The 19099-nt window shown below is 41.3% G+C and overlaps 1 protein-coding gene across 1 annotated transcript; it reads left to right on the top strand.

The window, feature by feature from the left end:
* The first annotated feature begins 9175 nt into the window (after window positions 1-9175).
* Window positions 9176-13860, top strand: LOC142737755 (uncharacterized). Its single transcript, XM_075849718.1, has 3 exons — window positions 9176-9970; window positions 12359-12393; window positions 13729-13860. The coding sequence occupies exons 1-2, from the start codon at window positions 9248-9250 to the stop codon at window positions 12365-12367; spliced, it is 732 nt and encodes a 243-aa protein (XP_075705833.1). The 5' UTR covers window positions 9176-9247; the 3' UTR covers window positions 12368-12393; window positions 13729-13860.
* The last annotated feature ends 5239 nt before the right edge of the window (window positions 13861-19099 follow it).

The following is a 19099-nucleotide window of genomic DNA, read 5'->3' as shown; positions in this document are numbered from 1 at the left end:
ACACAAGCAGAAAATAATGGGACATAGATAACATCAAAACCACAAAAAAGGCCATACTTACTAGGTAGGTGGGTGGGTGAAGACCCGTTCCCAGCAGGACGCAGACAGGTCAAAAAATGCTGCAGAAGGAGTGTGCATTAAATAGTGATAGCCCCTCCCACTAGTCTTGAGGGGAGTGGCGAACTAAGTGCTCAAAGGTGTGCGATAAATGAGTTTCAGTGTAGTGCTAGGGTGTGAATGTATGGCAAAAAAGAAATATGTATGTATGAAAGTGTCAGAACTGTGTGATAATGTAATAAAAATAAATAGCAAATAAATGCGATGAATAGGGGTCAGTGCTGTGAATAGTACATGGGGTGTCAGTACTATGTGTAATACATGGAGGGATAATGTGCTGGTCGTCAGGCATGGCGTATCTTGCCGAATAACAGCCTATTTGTAACGCCGCTACTGTTAGCTAAAGCGGGCCAAAATAACAACTAATACCCCATGTTTCATGGATATTTTTTACTTTTTTTTCAGGACGCAGCCAGGTCTTATATGCTGGGAGGGCATGATGTGCTGGCGTTTGGTTTGGCATGCAGAGCAGCCCGCTTTAGCTAACAGTAGCGGCGTTACAAATAGGCTGTTATTCGGCAAGATACGCCATGCCTGACGACCAGCACATTATCCCTCATCGTATTACACATAGTACTGACACCCCATGTACTATTCACAGCACTGACCCCCATTCATCACATTTATTTACTATTTATTTTTATTACATTATTACACAGTTCTGACACTTTCATACATACATATTTCTTTTTTGCCATACATTCACACCCTAGCACCACACTGACACTCATTTATCGCACACCTTTGAGCACTTAGTTCGCCACTCCCCTCAAGACTAGGGGGAGGGGCTATCACTATTTAATGCACACTCCTTCTGCAGCATTTTTTGACCTGTCTGCGTCCTGCTGGGAACGGGTCTTCACCCACCCACCTACCTAGTGAGTATAGCCTTTTTTGTGGTTTTGCTATTATCTTTTTTGCAGTATTCTTATGTTATATAATAATTTTATTTTCAAGTTTTTGGTGAAGACATCTTTAAACATCATAAAAGATCCAGGGCCCCAACACAAAATCTGTAACAAGGCCTCCAAGTGTCACTTGCCATCAGGAGTTGGGTGGGCCCTATCAGTTGGGCCCTATCAGGCACCAGGGTAAGATGTGACTAGAACCTCTGCCACCTCTATGATTATGCCCCTCATACCAGACTAATATGGTTTGGGATGTCACAATTTCTGCTTATTTACATTTAAATCTCTGTGATTTCTTTGAGAAGCAAAGAATATTAATAAATATATACTCCATATTGTCATAGTAAGACTCCAGACATCGTAATGTGAAATATTACACAATTACTCCCACAAAGATGGTAAAAAAGACAATACAATATATTAATGACAATACTTTTTTATTTTCATCAATTACTATGGTAAGGAGCTCTATAACAGGTAACGTGGTGAGTACAACCCAAGAGCTGGTCTATATTCAGGCTCGCAGTGTTATATCCATTTAGCAGCTTCACCAGTCCATAGAAATGCTGAGAGAAAGAGAACGTATTGTCCAGGCCTGTGTCCATTATCGCAGGAGGTGCGACCAACAAAGTTTATCATGGAACTGGTGAAGAAATAGATTTTGTATCTTTTGATATTTCTGTTTGACACAATTTGTAGTCTTTTAGCAGGAACATCTTTAGTTCTGCGCAATTCCATTCAAGTCCTACACACTGTATTTATAGAAGGCCTTTGAGGAAAGTCTTGTTAGGTTTATAGTAATGTCCTGTGAGGTTAACAACCTGTCTCTCTCTCCATATAAAGGTTTTCCAGGTTGGATATCCTTAAGTCCATAGTAAGATAGCAATGTATCCATTAGAGAGTCAAGAAATGCCGTGTTTCCATCATGTCTTCCAGTATTGATGTCCTTTTCTTTTTCTATTCAGTAAATTCCCAATTCAGAATTAAGATTTCCAGATCTTCCAAGGAGGTGAGTAGAAAGTAAACCTTTCAGAAAATCTAAGCTTCCATCTGGGATCAAAGTGTATCCTGGTAAGAAGAGGACAAGCACATTATTTAGTATAAAACGGTCACTACGTAATAAATCTGTCACTTCAATCCCCCCAACCGCCCCATAATCAATAAGACCCTGTTTACTTACCACCACTTTACTTTGATGGATTCTGTATTACACTTCTGCAAATAGTATGTGTGTTGAGAATCTTTATTTGCTAAACTGTCAGGAGACATTAGTACTACAAGGAAGAAGGGGAAGGTCTGTAGTGGTAGAATATCGGGTCTCCTTCCTTGGAAATGTCAGTGCCAAGAAGAGCCGCTCTCATAGCTATATTTTGACAGATCGCAGTCTGTTCTAATAAGGATTCATCGAGCTTGCACAGGCCACTTTTCAGTTGTTACTGGAGTTCTAGTTCTCCACAGTCATTTTGAGCGTCAATGTTTAAGTAGATGGAATATAGGAAGGATTAGTAGACTGGTGATGATTCCTCTAGATACTTGTTACAGTATTCCAGGGTCCTCCCAGCAATTCCAGGATCCTTCTCACCTTCTCATCTTGTACAGCTATATCCCTCAAAACATCAATCAGTTCATTTTTGAGGAGCTTGTAATTTTGCTTGTGTCTTGTTGAGCTTTCACGATATTCGCTGTTGTTTATCAGACGTGTAAGCTTCATCTCAACATATTCCTGACAAATAGCAGTCAAGGAACTAGAAAGAAATCTGATGATCCAAGGCATTTTCATCAGTATTAAGTCAGAGCAATCGACCAACTAACCAACCAACTGACAAAAAAGTCACTGAGAAAACTGGGGAAGAGACAGTAACCAGTAGGCATTCCGCTATGACATCACATGACTTGCTATGACGACGACCTTAGCAACCAGGTGGCAAAACTTTCTGCCAGTTGGTTGTCAATTTATTAAAGGGAAATGACACTTAAATATGGATTGGCTACCACTTGATTTCTCTATGGGTTCTCTAACTGTACATTGTAAAGGCTAATTACGTAATTACGGACCCATTAATTTCTATTGGCCACGGACACCTTTTAGTAAATTTACTGATGTGTGTCCGAGCTGAAAAAATTATAGAACCTGTCCTATTCTTGTCCGTAATTACGGCACTGACTCTCCCATGTGCATCCGTAAACTGTCCGTATTTACGGAAGCGTTGCTATGCAACATGTTGGTGACAACATTTGCAGCCTCCCTCTTTTTTTACGGATCCGTATATACAGATCAAATACGGATGCAATACGGACCGTATATATGGACGAATTGCGGATGACTACAGATCCGTATTTACGGACAGTATTTACAAACAGATGAAAATACTGTCGTGTGCATGGGGCCTAACCTATTACTATCAATTTATGTGTTAGCCATATATTACTTATCTTCTCCTATAAAGAAGTCCGGTGCACACAGTCATGCTGCAGGTAACTCCAGTCCAGGGTGGTAAAGAGTTAACAAGAAATAATCCATCACGAGACATAAATAAAATAATAATAAAGGATATACTGTGTAGTTTAAAATCACTAAGAAATTCATTAACCCCTTCCCGCTCCTGGACGTACTATTAGGTCATGGTAGCTGTATCGTTCGCGCTCCATGACCTAATAGTACGTCTCGAGAGTAACGGCCGTTTCGGCCGTCCTCCCGACACATACAGGAGCTGTGACAGCTGCTGTCTCGTACAGCAGATGTCACAGCTCCTACAGCGCTGACCGATCGCTGTGTCCCCGCTGATTAACCCCTTAAAAGCCGCGTTCAATAGAGATCGCAGCTTTTTAGGGGTTAAGCTGCCATCGCCGGCCTGCTACACGATAGCGGCCGGCGATGGTGACTATGGCAATGGCGTCCGGCTATGCCATAGACGGAAGCCTAGTGGGTCCTGACAAAGTCAGGACCCACTATGCTTGCTGTCAGTGAGTAGCTGACAGCTCTGATACTCTGCACTACGCATGTAGTGCAGTGTATTAGAATTGCAATCAGGGCCTCCTGCCCTCAAGTCTCCTAGTGGGACAAAGTATTAAAGTTAAAAAAAGATGTGTAAAAATAAGAAAATAAACGTTTTAAAAGTATTAAAAGTAAAAATCCCCCTTTTTCCCTTATCAGTCATTTATTATTAATAAAAATATATAAACAAACAAATAAACTATACATAATTGGTATCGCCGCGTCCGTAACGGCCTGAACTACAAAATTATTTCTTTCTTTATCCCGCACGGTGAACGCCGTAAAAGAAAATAATAATAAACCGTACCACAATCACAATTGTTTGGTCACTTCAACTCCCAAAAAATGGAATAAAAAGAGATCAAAAAGTCGCATGTACCTAAAAATGGTACTTATCGAAACTACAGTTCGTTACGCAAAAAATAAGTCCTCGCACGGCTTTATTGATGTAAAAATAAAAAAGTTCTGGCTCTTAGAATAAGGTAACACAAAAAGTTAATGATTTTTTACAAAACGTATTTTATTGTGCAAACGCCATAAGACATAAAAAAAAACTATAAACATCTGGTATCGCCGTAATCGTATCGCCCCGCAGAATAAAGTGAATATGTCATTTATAGCGCACGGTGAATGCTCTAAAAAAAATAGAATAAAAAAACAATAGTAGAATTTCTGTTTTTTAGTCACCACGCCACCTAAAAATAGAATAAAAACTGATTAAAAAGCCGCATGCACCCCAAGAAAACTACAATGAATTCCTCAAGGGGTCTAGTTTCCAAAATGGGGTCACTTTTGGGGGGTTTCCACTGTTTTGGCACCACAAGACCTCTTCAAACCGGACAAAGGCCTCTTCAAAGGAGGCCTCAAAATCCACTAGGTGCTCCTTTGCTTCGGAGGCCGGTGCTTCAGTCCATTACCGCACTAGGGCTACATGTGGGATATTTCACAAAACTACAGAATCTGGGTAATACATATTAGGTTGCGTTTCTCTGACAAAAAAAATAATTTACATTTCACCTCTACTTTGCTCTAAATTTCTGTGAAACACCTAAAGAGTTCATAAACTTTTTAAATGTTGTTGTGAATACTTTGAGGGGTCTAGTTTCTAAAATGGGGTGTTTGTTAGGGGTTTCTAATATATGGGCCGATCAAAGCAACTTCAGAACTGAACTGTAACCTAAAATAATAAATAAATGAGGCAATACTTGGCTTCTTACATTATACTGATAATGAGCCGTGCCCACCTCGAGATGATCCCAGTTTTGACCGTTTGTATAAACGGAGACCCCTATTAGACCGTTTCAGTGCCCGGTTTTCCCAAGCATTCACCCCCGAGAAGTGTATTTCTATTGATGAGTCCTCGGTAGATTTTAAAGGGAGGGTTCAATTCCGCGAGTACCTGCCGGGTAAGAGGGCAAGGTATGGCATGAAGATGTATAAGCTATGTGAGAGTGCATCAGGGTATACCTACAGATTTAGGATATATGAAGGGAAGGACACCAGTATTCAGCCCCCAGAGTGCCCCCCCCCTTACTGGGAGTTAATGCTAAATTTGTGTGGGATTTGGTGCACCCACTGCTGGACCAGGGTTACCACCTCTACCTGGATAATTTTTATACCAGTGTCCCACTCTTCAACTGCCTCTCTTCCAGTCCTGCGGCATGCGGCACTGCTAGAAGAAATCTGAGAGGCCTCCCTAAGACTCTGCTTGGGCAAACACTCAGAAGGGGTGAGTGCAGGGCACAATCCAGCAGCAAAATACTGTGTGTCAAGTACAAGACAAGAGAGATGCCACACCAGTACCCATGTACCTGTACGAGGTACCAGAACAGAGACACCCAAACCAGACTGCATCCTGGACTACAATAGGTACATGGGGGGGGGGGGTGGACTTGTCAGATCAAGTCCTGAAGCCCTACAGCGCCATGCGTTGTGGTATAAGAAGCTGGCCGTGCACATCATACAGATGGCTTTGTACAATGTGTACGTGCTACGTCGATGTGCAGGCCAGAGGGGAACTTTCCTGGAATTTCAAGAGGTGATTATCAAGAACCTAATCTTCAGGGACCAAGAAGGAGGTGGGGCATCCAGTACTACTGTAAGCGAGGCCACACGCATCGTAGCAGGGCAACACTTTCCAGGAGAAGTTCCCCAAACTGGCAAGAAGGGAAAAAGTCAAAAGAGGTGCAAAGTCTGCTATAAGAGGGGGATAAGGGAGGACACAATATATCAATGTGACACGTGTCCCGAAAAAACAGAGCTCTGTATGAAAGAGTGTTTTAAAATTGATACATCCCTTGGTTTATAATTTACCCCAATTTTACTTACCCTGATGTACTCCGCACAACTTATCCCCCTCGTCTTTCCCTTCTGGGCCCTGCTGTGTGCCCAGGCAGCTGATAACAGCCACATGTAGGGTATTGCCGTACCCAGGAGAACCCACATTACAGTTTATGGGGTGTATGTCTCTGGTCAAAATGCTCACTACACCTCTAGATGAATGCCTTAAGAGTGCAGTTTTTAAAACGGGGTCACTTCTTGCGGGTTTCAACTGTACTGGTACCTCAGGGGCTTCTGCATACATGACTTCGCACCAGAAAATCCCCAGTAGGCCAAATGGTGGTCCTTTTCTTCTGAGCCCTCCCATGGGCCCAAACCGTAGTTTATCACCACAAATGGGTTATTGCCGCACTCAGGAGAAATTGCGCAACAGAATGGGGTATTTTGTTTCTTGTGAAAATAAGACATTTTCAGCCAAAACTACATATTATTGGAAAAAATTAATTTTGTTTTAATTCCCAGCCCAATTCAAATAAGTTCTGTGAAAAAACTATGGGGTCAAAATGGTCACAACACCCATAAATGAATTCCCTGAGGGGTGTAGTTTCCAAAATGGGGTCATTTCTTGTTGGTTTCCATTGCTTTGATACCTCTGGGGCTCTGCAAATGCGACATGGCATCCGAAAACCAATCCAGCAAAATCTGGACTCCAAAGAACAAATAGCGCTCCTTCCCTTCTGAGGCCTCCCATGGGCCCAAACGGCAGTTTATCGCCACAAATGGGGTATTACACAGGAGAAATTGGGCAACAAAATGGGATATTTTGTTCCCTGTGAAAATAAGAGATTTTGATAAAAAATGACATCTTATTGGAAAAAATGTCATTTTTTTCATTTCACAGCCTAATTCAAATAGGTGCTGTGAAAAAACTGTGCGGTCAAAATTGTAACAACAACCATATTTGAATTCCTTGAGGGGTGTAGTTTCCAAAATGGGGTCACTTATGGTGGGTTTCCATTGCTTTGATACCTCTGGGGCCAGGGGCGTAGCTAAAGGCTCATGGGCCCCGATGCAAGAATTCTTACTGGCCCCCCCCCCCGCAAACTTCTCATGGCCAATGGTCCGCAGCTTTCAGCTGCATCGCTGGGTCTCCTAAGTGACCCAACAATGCAGCACTAGCAGCCGGGGGCGTCGCTAAGGCTGGGTTCACACACCCTATTTACGGACGTAATTCGGGCGTTTTAGCATTTAATTACGTCCGAAAATGCGGCTCAAAAGCGTTGGCAAACATCTGCCCATTCATTTGAATGGGTCTTACGATGTTCTGTGCCGACGGTCTTTTTTTTTTACGCGCCGCTGTCAAAAGGCGGCGCGTAAAAAAGACACCCGCGTCAAAGAAGTGCCTGTCACTTCTTCAGACGTAAATGGAGCCGTTTTCCATGGACTCCATGGAAAAACAGCTCAAATTACGTCCGTAATGGACGCAGCGAAAGACGCCTGCACATGCCAATACTGAAAATATATAACCCCAGCACTCACAGAGGTACGCAAAAGATCCAGATGCAAACAAATTTAAGTTTTATTGCAACAAAAGATGGTAAAGTTGAGGTGGAAAGCGACTTGGTAAAGACGTTTCGGCCGAACCTCGGCCTTTGTCACGGTCGCTAAAATGATAAAGAATAAAATGCTTTTACAAAGTTGGCAATAAAATTTACAAAAATACAGTATGAACAAATGAAAATAATAATATGAAAATAACATATATAGATGAGTTATCTCTGTTTACATGAAATTATATAGCGCTGTCACCTCAGATATACACAGAGAACAATTATACATTATAAGGAAAAATAAAAATATTTTAATACTGAACTGTATAAAGAAAATTGCGTGATCAATTAGTGGAACACGTAACACAAGAATTAAGGAAATCATAATCATCTATGAAAGAATAAGTCATAATGATCTATAAAAAACACAGTTGGTCTGGTATAAACACAGACGCAACTCACATAGCACAGACACACAGGGAATATCCGGCGGACAACCCATACCAGTGATATCGTCTTACAGGTACAGCAGCACATGTCTTTCCTCTTACTTTCTCCCTTTAGTTTATCCTCTAGTGTTTGTTCCTTTTCACACTGTTCTTTATTTTCTACCGGTACTTTATGGTATGGTCTACAGTGAGGACTCTTTCCTCTCCCCACCACAATAACAAAACTAAATCAATATATGTAACCTAGGTATTGCATCACCATCAGAGGTTTCCAGATTGTTTATGCCACATACAGCTATATACTGCTAGATCCTCCTTGAGCATATTTAACTTAATTTTGTTCTGACTATTCAGCCCCTAGTCTTGTTTTTTATAGATCATTATGACTTATTCTTTCATAGATGATTATGATTTCCTTAATTCTTGTGTTACGTGTTCCACTAATTGATCACGCAATTTTCTTTATACAGTTCAGTATTAAAATATTTTTATTTTTCCTTATAATGTATAATAATTGTTCTCTGTGTATATCTGAGGTGACAGCGCTATATAATTTCATGTAAACAGAGATAACTCATCTATATATGTTATTTTCATATTATTATTTTCATTTGTTCATACTGTATTTTTGTAAATTTTATTGCCAACTTTGTAAAAGCATTTTATTCTTTATCATTTTAGCGACCGTGACAAAGGCCGAGGTTCGGCCGAAACGTCTTTACCAAGTCGCTTTCCACCTCAACTTTACCATCTTTTGTTGCAATAAAACTTAAATTTGTTTGCATCTGGATCTTTTGCGTACCTCTGTGAGTGCTGGGGTTATATATTTTCAATATTGTGGGATTCTCGTCCCTACCCTACTAGCACCACGCCAATTGATTGAGGAGTGCATCCCAATATCTATTTTTGATTACTACTGTACCTTGGATGTCTTGCACCCTGATATAGATGACGTCATCAACTTTTGCCTTCGATTCCACTACCACGGCCAATATTTTGGCACAAGTCACCAACTCAGGAGACTTTTTGAGAATTCCTCCGCAGGAACTACGTACACGAGACTACGAAAAGGAACTACGAAAATATACCTCCTATGACCTGCATCGCACAACTCTGGCGGAATATCATAGATTGGAGAGAATACCACGTGGCCTCAGGAGTCACCTTCGACCAACCCTCTTTTCTGACGATGAAGAATACTGTCAACAATTCCAGAGGATCTTAAACAAATGCTCACTGGATTTGATTCTACTTACTATTTCTCATCTACAAACCAGAATTTCAGAATCCGATATTAAAATCAAGGCTTTGGAAAATCAACTATCAGCAACTCTAAGCCCCAGTGAATGGGAGAATCTGAAAACACGTACCGACATTGCCATCAACGACTTCTCTAAGACCATACAACTAAGAAAACGCGATAAATTCCAGAGGGACGCAACGGATTACGATAACAACAGGGTTTACCGATGGAACGAGTCGTCAACTTACGCAAATTCATGGCGCCAACCACGACAACAAACAGAAAATTTCTCCAGTTCTGGCAGCGACTCCTCTATTGGTCGACGTCCTCCACGTTTTTTAGGCAATCGGAGAGGCCGAAACGGACCACCAGGCGGGCGGGGAGGAGATGGACGAGGTCGAGACACCAACATACAGACGAGGTCCCAGGTAGGAAGAACCACCTGGTCGTCAATCTCTCCTCTCATTCCCTTACGCCAACAGAACTGTCAGTCTTACAGAAAGGCTTGTCCTTCTGCCCCACCGCCCCCTGTAATACGTTCATTCTCCAGCAGGAATTGAACTACTTTTACAGATCATTACGACTCAAGACACACTTTGGACTTACTGATCTATCCACTTCCCAACAGCCTAGAGACGTGTGCTCAGAAATTTCTATTTCTAATTTGGGCCTCCGTAGCAAAAGCAATTTTGCTCCCCCCAAAATCTACCACGCTACAGAATCGGTGATTGAACTTGTACAAAGAGACATTGATGTCGTCTTGCACGATTACAATTTGGGCTACTATCCCCATCAAAAAAATTTGTCCACTGAAGAAAGGACATCCTTAAGGGATTTACAACATAATCGGGAAATCATAATTAAACCAGCCGATAAGGGAGGGGCCATTGTAATACTTGATTATAATAATTATGTCTCTGAAGTCAATCGCCAACTTACTGATAGTAACACCTACCTCAAAATACCAAGAGACCCTATTTCCGATATACGCCATAAAATCAACTCCATCATTGATCATCACCTTGATATTAATACAATTGATCACAAAACACACAAATTTTTACAGAATCCGTTTCCAATAACTCCCGTATTTTATGTCCTACCAAAAATTCACAAGTCTTTAATCAATCCCCCTGGTCGACCAATAGTTGCCTCCACCGACTCTATTTCATCCCCATTAGCCATCTTTTTAGAAAAAATATTGACTCCCCTCATTAAAAAAACCAAATCATTTCTCCTGGACACCAGCCATTTTTTACAGATTATTAAAAGTCTACATCAGATTGAGCCTACTAGCCTCCTAATTACATTGGATGTCAATAGCTTATACACATCCATCACACATCAAGATGGCCTAGCAGCCACAAGTAGCCTCCTGGACACTACCGATATGTCCATGAATTCCAAATCATTATGTTTAGAACTACTCGAATTAATTCTGAATGAGAATTATTTCTTATTTGGGGACAACTTTTATAAACAGATCAATGGCACTGCTATGGGTTCTAACATGGCTCCTCCATATGCCAATGCCTACATGGCAGAATTCGAATCTACCCACATTTACACCAATCCTAGATTCAGGGATAATGCAATCTGCTGGCATCGATATATAGATGACATATTTTGCATATGGAAAGGTACTGAACAATCTGCCATAGATTTTGTCCAGGAAATTAACACCATACGTGAGGGTCTACAATTTACATTAAATCTGAGTTCACAGGAGATAAGCTTCCTGGACACGTTGGTTAAGAAAAATAACACTGGCCATCTAGTTGTCGATCTATATACCAAACCCACAGACAGAAATGGCCTGCTCCATTTCCAGAGTAACCATCCGTATAAAACTAAAACCTCACTTCCTAAATCTCAATATAAACGCATCTCTAGGATTGTAACAGATGAGACAACACGACACACTAGATTACAAGAAATGACTGACAAATTCAAAGACAGAGGTTATCCTTCACGGATACTTCAACAAGAACTGCATAATACGATTCAAGAAGATCACACACCTTGTACCACCCGCAACGACACTAAACTAAATAGAATTCCGTTTGTACATACATATCACCCTTTGGTTCCAAAATTCCAACAAATTATTAGAAAACATTGGCACCACCTCAGTACAGCCTACCCGACCATTCAAGAATTTAAGTCGCCTGCGATGATGTGCCTCAAACGCCCACCCAATTTCAGGGATAGATTGGTTAGAGCAGACATTGGCAGCAACACTAAATTGCCCAGACAAACTTTCTTACGACCCAGACATAATGGAACTTTCCCATGCCTCCATTGCTCATGCTGCTCCAACGTTATCAAGGGTGATCGGTTCCAGCATCCCCACACTAATAAATCTTTTCCCATAAAAGGCTTCTATACATGTGATACCAATTTTGTGGTATACCTGGTAAAGTGCCCGTGTGGGCTAATATATGTGGGCGAAACCACACAACACATTAGGGATCGCATAACAAGCCACAAATCTACTATCCGCTGTAACAAAAACTGGTTACCATTACCAGACCACTTCAGTAAGGCGAATCATCAACTTTCCCAATTTCAGTTCCAGATAATTGAACACGTTCCTCAACCACGTAGAGGTGGCAACCACATACATTTACTTAAGGAACGGGAATCCTACTGGATACATACATTACAAACCTTAAGTCCCAGGGGTCTCAATAGGGAATTTGACCTAATGAATTGATACGAAACCCTATTATCTTCTGTGCAGTTCATGTATTAATGCCAGTTCCTATATCTTGTTTGACTTGCATATTCTAACTTGTTGTCTTTTCTGTTTCTAGACACGCTAGAGAAAAAACACATCCACATGGACCAGGTAAAAGTACCATAAAACCGGCTGTCAAATCTCATCTTTATTCCTTCATTTTTATACATATATATTTTTTCTGATTTTTATTTTTTATTTTTTCAAAATTTTTTCTAATTTACCCTTCTCTCCATGTTGCCATGACTACTATCACCTTCTATACCGTTCCTACATCTATCCTTACATTGACATCCCATACACATGGGCTGAGATCATCTATACCTTCAGACATACGGTCCCTTTCCCTCTCTGGTTCGTTGTCATGGCAACTAGATAGCGTCCAATCAGTTTCTGCCAACATACTTCTCTATATAGTTGCATTCCTTCATTACATGCCACTCATATATATATATATATATATACACACACACACACTAACACACATTCTTACTATAATATCCTCAGGAATATTCATTGCACTCACATCAGCTGCTAGGTCCCTTTGCTCTCTTTCTCCACGGTCCCTTACTATAATTACCTCATGAATATTCACTGCACTCACATATCAGCAGCTAGATGGCTCTGTCAATACTCCCAGAAGGTTTCTTTTTCACGGTCCCTTGCTATAATTACCTCATGAATATTCACTGCACTCACATATCAGCTGTTAGACGGCTCTGGCTGTACCACTGACGTCAGTTCCGGTTGGTCTGGTATAAACACAGACGCAACTCACATAGCACAGACACACAGGGAATATCCGGCGGACAACCCATACCAGTGATATCGTCTTACAGGTACAGCAGCACATGTCTTTCCTCTTACTTTCTCCCTTTAGTTTATCCTCTAGTGTTTGTTCCTTTTCACACTGTTCTTTATTTTCTACCGGTACTTTATGGTATGGTCTACAGTGAGGACTCTTTCCTCTCCCCACCACAATAACAAAACTAAATCAATATATGTAACCTAGGTATTGCATCACCATCAGAGGTTTCCAGATTGTTTATGCCACATACAGCTATATACTGCTAGATCCTCCTTGAGCATATTTAACTTAATTTTGTTCTGACTATTCAGCCCCTAGTCTTGTTTTTTATAGATCATTATGACTTATTCTTTCATAGATGATTATGATTTCCTTAATTCTTGTGTTACGTGTTCCACTAATTGATCACGCAATTTTCTTTATACAGTTCAGTATTAAAATATTTTTATTTTTCCTTATAATGTATAATAATTGTTCTCTGTGTATATCTGAGGTGACAGCGCTATATAATTTCATGTAAACAGAGATAACTCATCTATATATGTTATTTTCATATTATTATTTTCATTTGTTCATACTGTATTTTTGTAAATTTTATTGCCAACTTTGTAAAAGCATTTTATTCTTTATCATTTTAGCGACCGTGACAAAGGCCGAGGTTCGGCCGAAACGTCTTTACCAAGTCGCTTTCCACCTCAACTTTACCATCTTTTGTTGCAATAAAACTTAAATTTGTTTGCATCTGGATCTTTTGCGTACCTCTGTGAGTGCTGGGGTTATATATTTTCAATATTGTGGGATTCTCGTCCCTACCCTACTAGCACCACGCCAATTGATTGAGGAGTGCATCCCAATATCTATTTTTGATTGCACATGCCAATACGGCTGAAATTACGGTGCTGTTTTCTCCTGAAAACAGCACCGTAATTTCAGCCGTAACGGACGCTGCCGTGTGAACATACCCTCAGGGCTTAAAATGTCAGGGGAAAAAACCCAATACATATGTGTCCGCCCAAAAAAAAGTGTGTGTATAGGAGACAGCATAGCATATCTATTACTAAGGCGGGGCTTAATGTTAGCCGGTGCAGAGGCTACACTAACCCCCATTATTACCCTGGTACCCACCGCCACCAGGAGTACTGGGAAGAGCCGGGTACGAACCAGTACCCGACCATCTGCAGTGATGGGCAGGCACTGGGGCGGCCGCAGGCTGGTAGTATTAGGCTGGGGAAGGACAAAAACAGTGGCCCTTCCCACCCTGGTAATGCTGCCTGCTGCTGCTGTGTTGCATCTGGCTGGTTATGAAAATTGGGGGGGACCCCACATCGTTCTTTCCAATTTTTTTTTATTTTTTTTAATGACGTGGGGTCCCCCCCATTTTTCATAACCAGCCAGATACAATAAAGCAGCAGCAGCCTAGCATCACCAGGGTAGGAAGGGCCACTGTTTTTGGCCTTTCCCCTCCTGATAATACCAGCCTGCGGCCGCCCCCATGCACGCCCATCACTACAGATGGTCAGGTACTGGATCGTACCCGGCTCTTCCCAGCACCCCTGGTGGCGGTGGGTACCGGGGTAATAAAGGGGGTTAGTGTTCGCCTCTGCATCGGCTAACACTAAGCCCCGCCTTAGTAATGGCCGCCAGCTGATTGACAGCATCCATTGCTAAGGCGGTAGTAATATAGTTTAAAAAAAACCACAAAGACATAGAAAAAATATTTTATTGAAATAAAAAAAACCCACACAGCCCTCATTAACCATTTTATTGATAATAAAAAAAAAGCCGTCATCGAAGTACTCCAGGAATCCGCCGTAGTCCAACGACCGAACCTGTAAGAAAACACACAAAAAATGATTAGTAACACGTGTGTTAGGCTTAGATACAGGGCCCATGTGTGATACTGTCTGTGGGACCCTGTATCTAAGCCTACCACAACGTAGGCTTAGATACAGGGTCCAGCACACAGTAATCTTATACAGTATAAGATTACTGTGTCCTGGGGACCTGTATCTAAACCTACAGTGTGGTAGGCTTAGATACAGGGCCCAGCAGACAGGATCACACATGGGCCATGTATCTAAGCCTACCATGTGATTGGCTTAGATACAGGGCCCAGCAGACAGGATCACGCTTGGGCCATGTATCTAAGCCTACAGTGTGGTAGGCTTATATAAAGGGCCCACCAGACAGGATCACACATGGGCCATGTATCTAAGCCTACCATGTGATTGGCTTAGATACAGGGCCCAGCAGACAGGATCACACAATCTGTGATCCTGTTGTCAGGGATCATTACTATGTATATTGTTTGAAAAATATTATCCTCACACATATGTATATACATTTCAGTTCTTTGTGTAATATATTGACATATATAACAAGTTCTTTGTTCATGTCGGACACACCTATGGAAGACACCGCCCCCTGGAATGCAAGAAGAGTGAGTCTGAGAAACTGGTGGGGGGGCTTGGGCACTCCCACATCTCTGGGGAGGAGGCATGTGTCTCTTTCTGTGTTTCTTTGTTCTGAATAAAAAGTTTTTTTTCAGTCTTCCTCCTGACGGAGAGGGAAGCTGTACCAAACATCTGTGTGGTGTACTTCTCTCCAGGCATGCCTTCAGCTTTCAATTTACAGAGGTGGTTATTCGGTGTGAAATACGGACCTGACATTTGGCACCCCAGATGGGACCTCACTCGAGGAAATATCAAAATCCGGACAATCGACAATTACAGGGGGAAACCGATAACTCAAAGTTGCCCACTGAAGGAATTTGATCACCTCCGCAATAACACGGTAAGCGAATTGATTTTATAAATCTTCGTCTTATCTGTGTTAGTGGACAGTCTTGTGGCGATCTGTAGAACCCTTTTGTTGATTTCCTGGATTATCTCAGGCGACAGAGGTGATATTTTCCGCTGTGAGGTCAAAAACCTGTGAGACCTTAGTCGCGCCCGACTAACCATCCTCTGGGTAATTAGGGACTAGATAGAAAATACGCGGACACAATATATATGTGTGATAAGTCGTGGATAGTATTATAACCTTTCTTATACAGGGGCACGCGGGCATAAGTACATGTGTGATAAGTCGTGGATAGGCACGCGGGCATAAGTAAATGTGTGATAAGACATGAGACGCGGGGTGCAATGCACTGATAAGACGTGAGACGCGGGGTGCAATGCACTGATAAGACGTGAGACAGCTGCACGCGGGGTGCAGTGCAAAAACACTGATAAGTCGTGTGATAAGGCACATGCGGGGTGTATAAACTGAAAAAAAAACAAAAACTGTTAAGTAGTGTATTAAATTGTAGGTAATATAGTGGCCAGACCAGAGAGTTGTAGACCGAAAATTGTTATATAAGTTACGTGTATAATATAGACTGTTAGAATGGATGGTTTACGGTCCATATTCAAATCATCAGGATCACCCGATCCTATTCATGATTTGGTGAAGTGAATGGAAGTTAGGAATAAGAAAGGTATTGCATGTTATATGTATTAGAAAACACAGGACCAGCCGACGCCCGGTAATGGCTTCCGTACCTCATGTTGAGTGTGTCCTCATTGTGGGTGGGAAACCCCCCCCCCTTCACAGCTGCACAATGTGTTTCCAATGGGAGAGGCTGCCCCCACACCACCCACCCCTGATGTGGCCACGCCCGGCCCAACCAAATCAGTATGAAATAATCGCCTTGTTAATTTTGTCATTTGTAGTGTCTTCTATTTTTTAGGTTCCATGCTAGACGCTGTTCACTGATGAAGCAACACGTCATCATAATATAGAGATGGTGGCCGACAGATTGTAGACTGTTACAGATTATATGTTTGATGTTTTGAACGTAGATAATTCCTATACAATGGTGTGATGAATGATTGCAGATACGTATGTTGTTTTGCCGGCATTGAAAGTGTTAAGATTGTGAGACTAGAAGCTGTGAGAAATGAGTGTGTGACTGGGTGCAGCGCTGAGGAGACAAAGGGATTACAATATGCACTGCTAGATATATATATATATCAGTAATGTCTACAAACCTAAATAAATTTCTTCTCTTTGCGCATGCGCTGTTGTTTATAAAAGTTACGATATTTATGTGTTATGATGTGATCAGATTTCATGTGTTTTGATGTTAATTCAGATGTATTAAACTATAGATACTGTGAGACACAGGGTTTTGAAAATGTATGTGCCCCCCACCGTTCCCTATTTTTATATACAGTTTATTGGTTTGCAGTAATTAATGTTATCAGATATAATATTTTCTGTTTTATTGAATAACTAACTACAATTGTTTTGTTTTTGATTTCACACATAAATTATGTCATTGTAAAGATCAAATGTATTTTCGTCAGGAAAAAGTCATTTTTGTTTCAGGCTGTTGTACATTACAGGGGGTTAAACTAGTGCCGCACAGATAGAGTGCCAGACTTTGTTATGTTGAGATGTAGTTTTGAACTCTGCTACATTACTTTCGCAGAGTCCACAAAGGGGGGAATGGTGAAGGAACTTATCAGGTACAATTTTGGTTTGTTTTGAGTTAATTAATTTGGTTTCAGGAGATCTAAAAATGTGTAAGAGACCCCAATGAGTAATCCAGATTAAATGTGTATGAGAGTAACCTACATTTTGAGGTTTTTCTGTGTAGATGGTTCCAAATCTTTCCATAACGGTGAATATGGCACTGGGTATGCTGTGCTGTAGTCTCCACCCAATATGAGGTATTGTGTAAGAGACCATCCCCCTCCAGCAAAGTTACACAGGAGGCAGAGGTGACGTCACTCACAGATGGGTCTTTACAGATTTAGATGGGGGAGAAGGCAAAAAAAAAAACAAAAAAAAAACTTGTCTGGACATTGTTAATTTGATGTAAAGTTTTTAGGAATGTTTTATTTTTATTTGTTTTTGTATTAATCAAGTATTTGCAGAACCGGATAAAAGTGAGATTCTCAAAGTAGTCTGGATTATCAGATGAGTGTGGAGAAGTGTATAACATTTGTTTTTATTTTAGAGGATGAAGACGCCACCCCTTTGAGATGTTCTATCTATATGTGACATGGGTTTTTAATGTAAATTTGTAATAAAGAGATTTTATTATACAGTATGTACAAGACAGGATACGAGGCACCAGGTAAATCATCCAGAAACCACTCTCACCTTCTTGTTCATCTCAAGGAGCGGAGCTGGAGGTGCTTGCTGAGGCTTGTAACCTGGCGAAAGGTAAGACGGCCGACATTTACACTGACTCTAGGTACGCTTTTGGCATCGCCCACAATTATGGGCCCATTGGTAGTAGGAACTTTATTGGATCATCGGGTAAGCCAATTGAGAGAGGACAGAACTGACAACAAGGGTATATGCAGCCAGGTGTCAGTAAATTGGCTTGTCCCTGGATACAATAATGCCACCACTAGGTTTGTAGCAGCCGGCATGATGTGCTCACTGCATGACATAGGTAAAACAGCAAAGGTACCTGTGAAAAGTGCAGCCCGGCCAGATTACCCGTCCCAGCGACTGCAGAACATAAAACTACCCGAGGTAGAAGTGTATGACAATGTGCTCGTGTGTGTAGACCTGTTCTCAGGGGGGGCCTGAAGCCCGGCCGATATCTTCCCCATTGCAGACGTGTGTAAGGGACGGGGGAACAGTGTTATCCCAAGTATTGACCTGATGTTTGTACAATGATAAGATGTCAGCAGTTCTCTAGACATTGTCCCAAGGTTAGTTTGTTTAATAACTGTATTTAAGAAGTGTTGTGGGAATATTAAATACTGAGGTTAAGTTTCATGTAAAGTTCTGGACCAGCCTTAGCATTGGACTATTAGAGTCATGCGTCAGATAAAAGGTACAGAAGCGGAATATTCCCATGCGAAAACATTTTTATTTGTTTATTTTTGTTGTTATTGTGAAAGGAAAATTTTAGAGCAGAGAATTCTGTGCAGTGTATATGTGTAAGTATAGATATGTATATAAAGAAGAAGAATCAGTTTGTAGGTATCAGTTTTAGTTACT

This window comes from Rhinoderma darwinii, chromosome 1 (assembly GCF_050947455.1).
Source record: "Rhinoderma darwinii isolate aRhiDar2 chromosome 1, aRhiDar2.hap1, whole genome shotgun sequence".
In the NCBI taxonomy this organism is placed as follows: Eukaryota; Metazoa; Chordata; class Amphibia; order Anura; family Rhinodermatidae; genus Rhinoderma; species Rhinoderma darwinii.
Note: the sequence above shows the minus strand (reverse complement) of the source record. Positions and strands in the feature narration are given on the sequence as shown.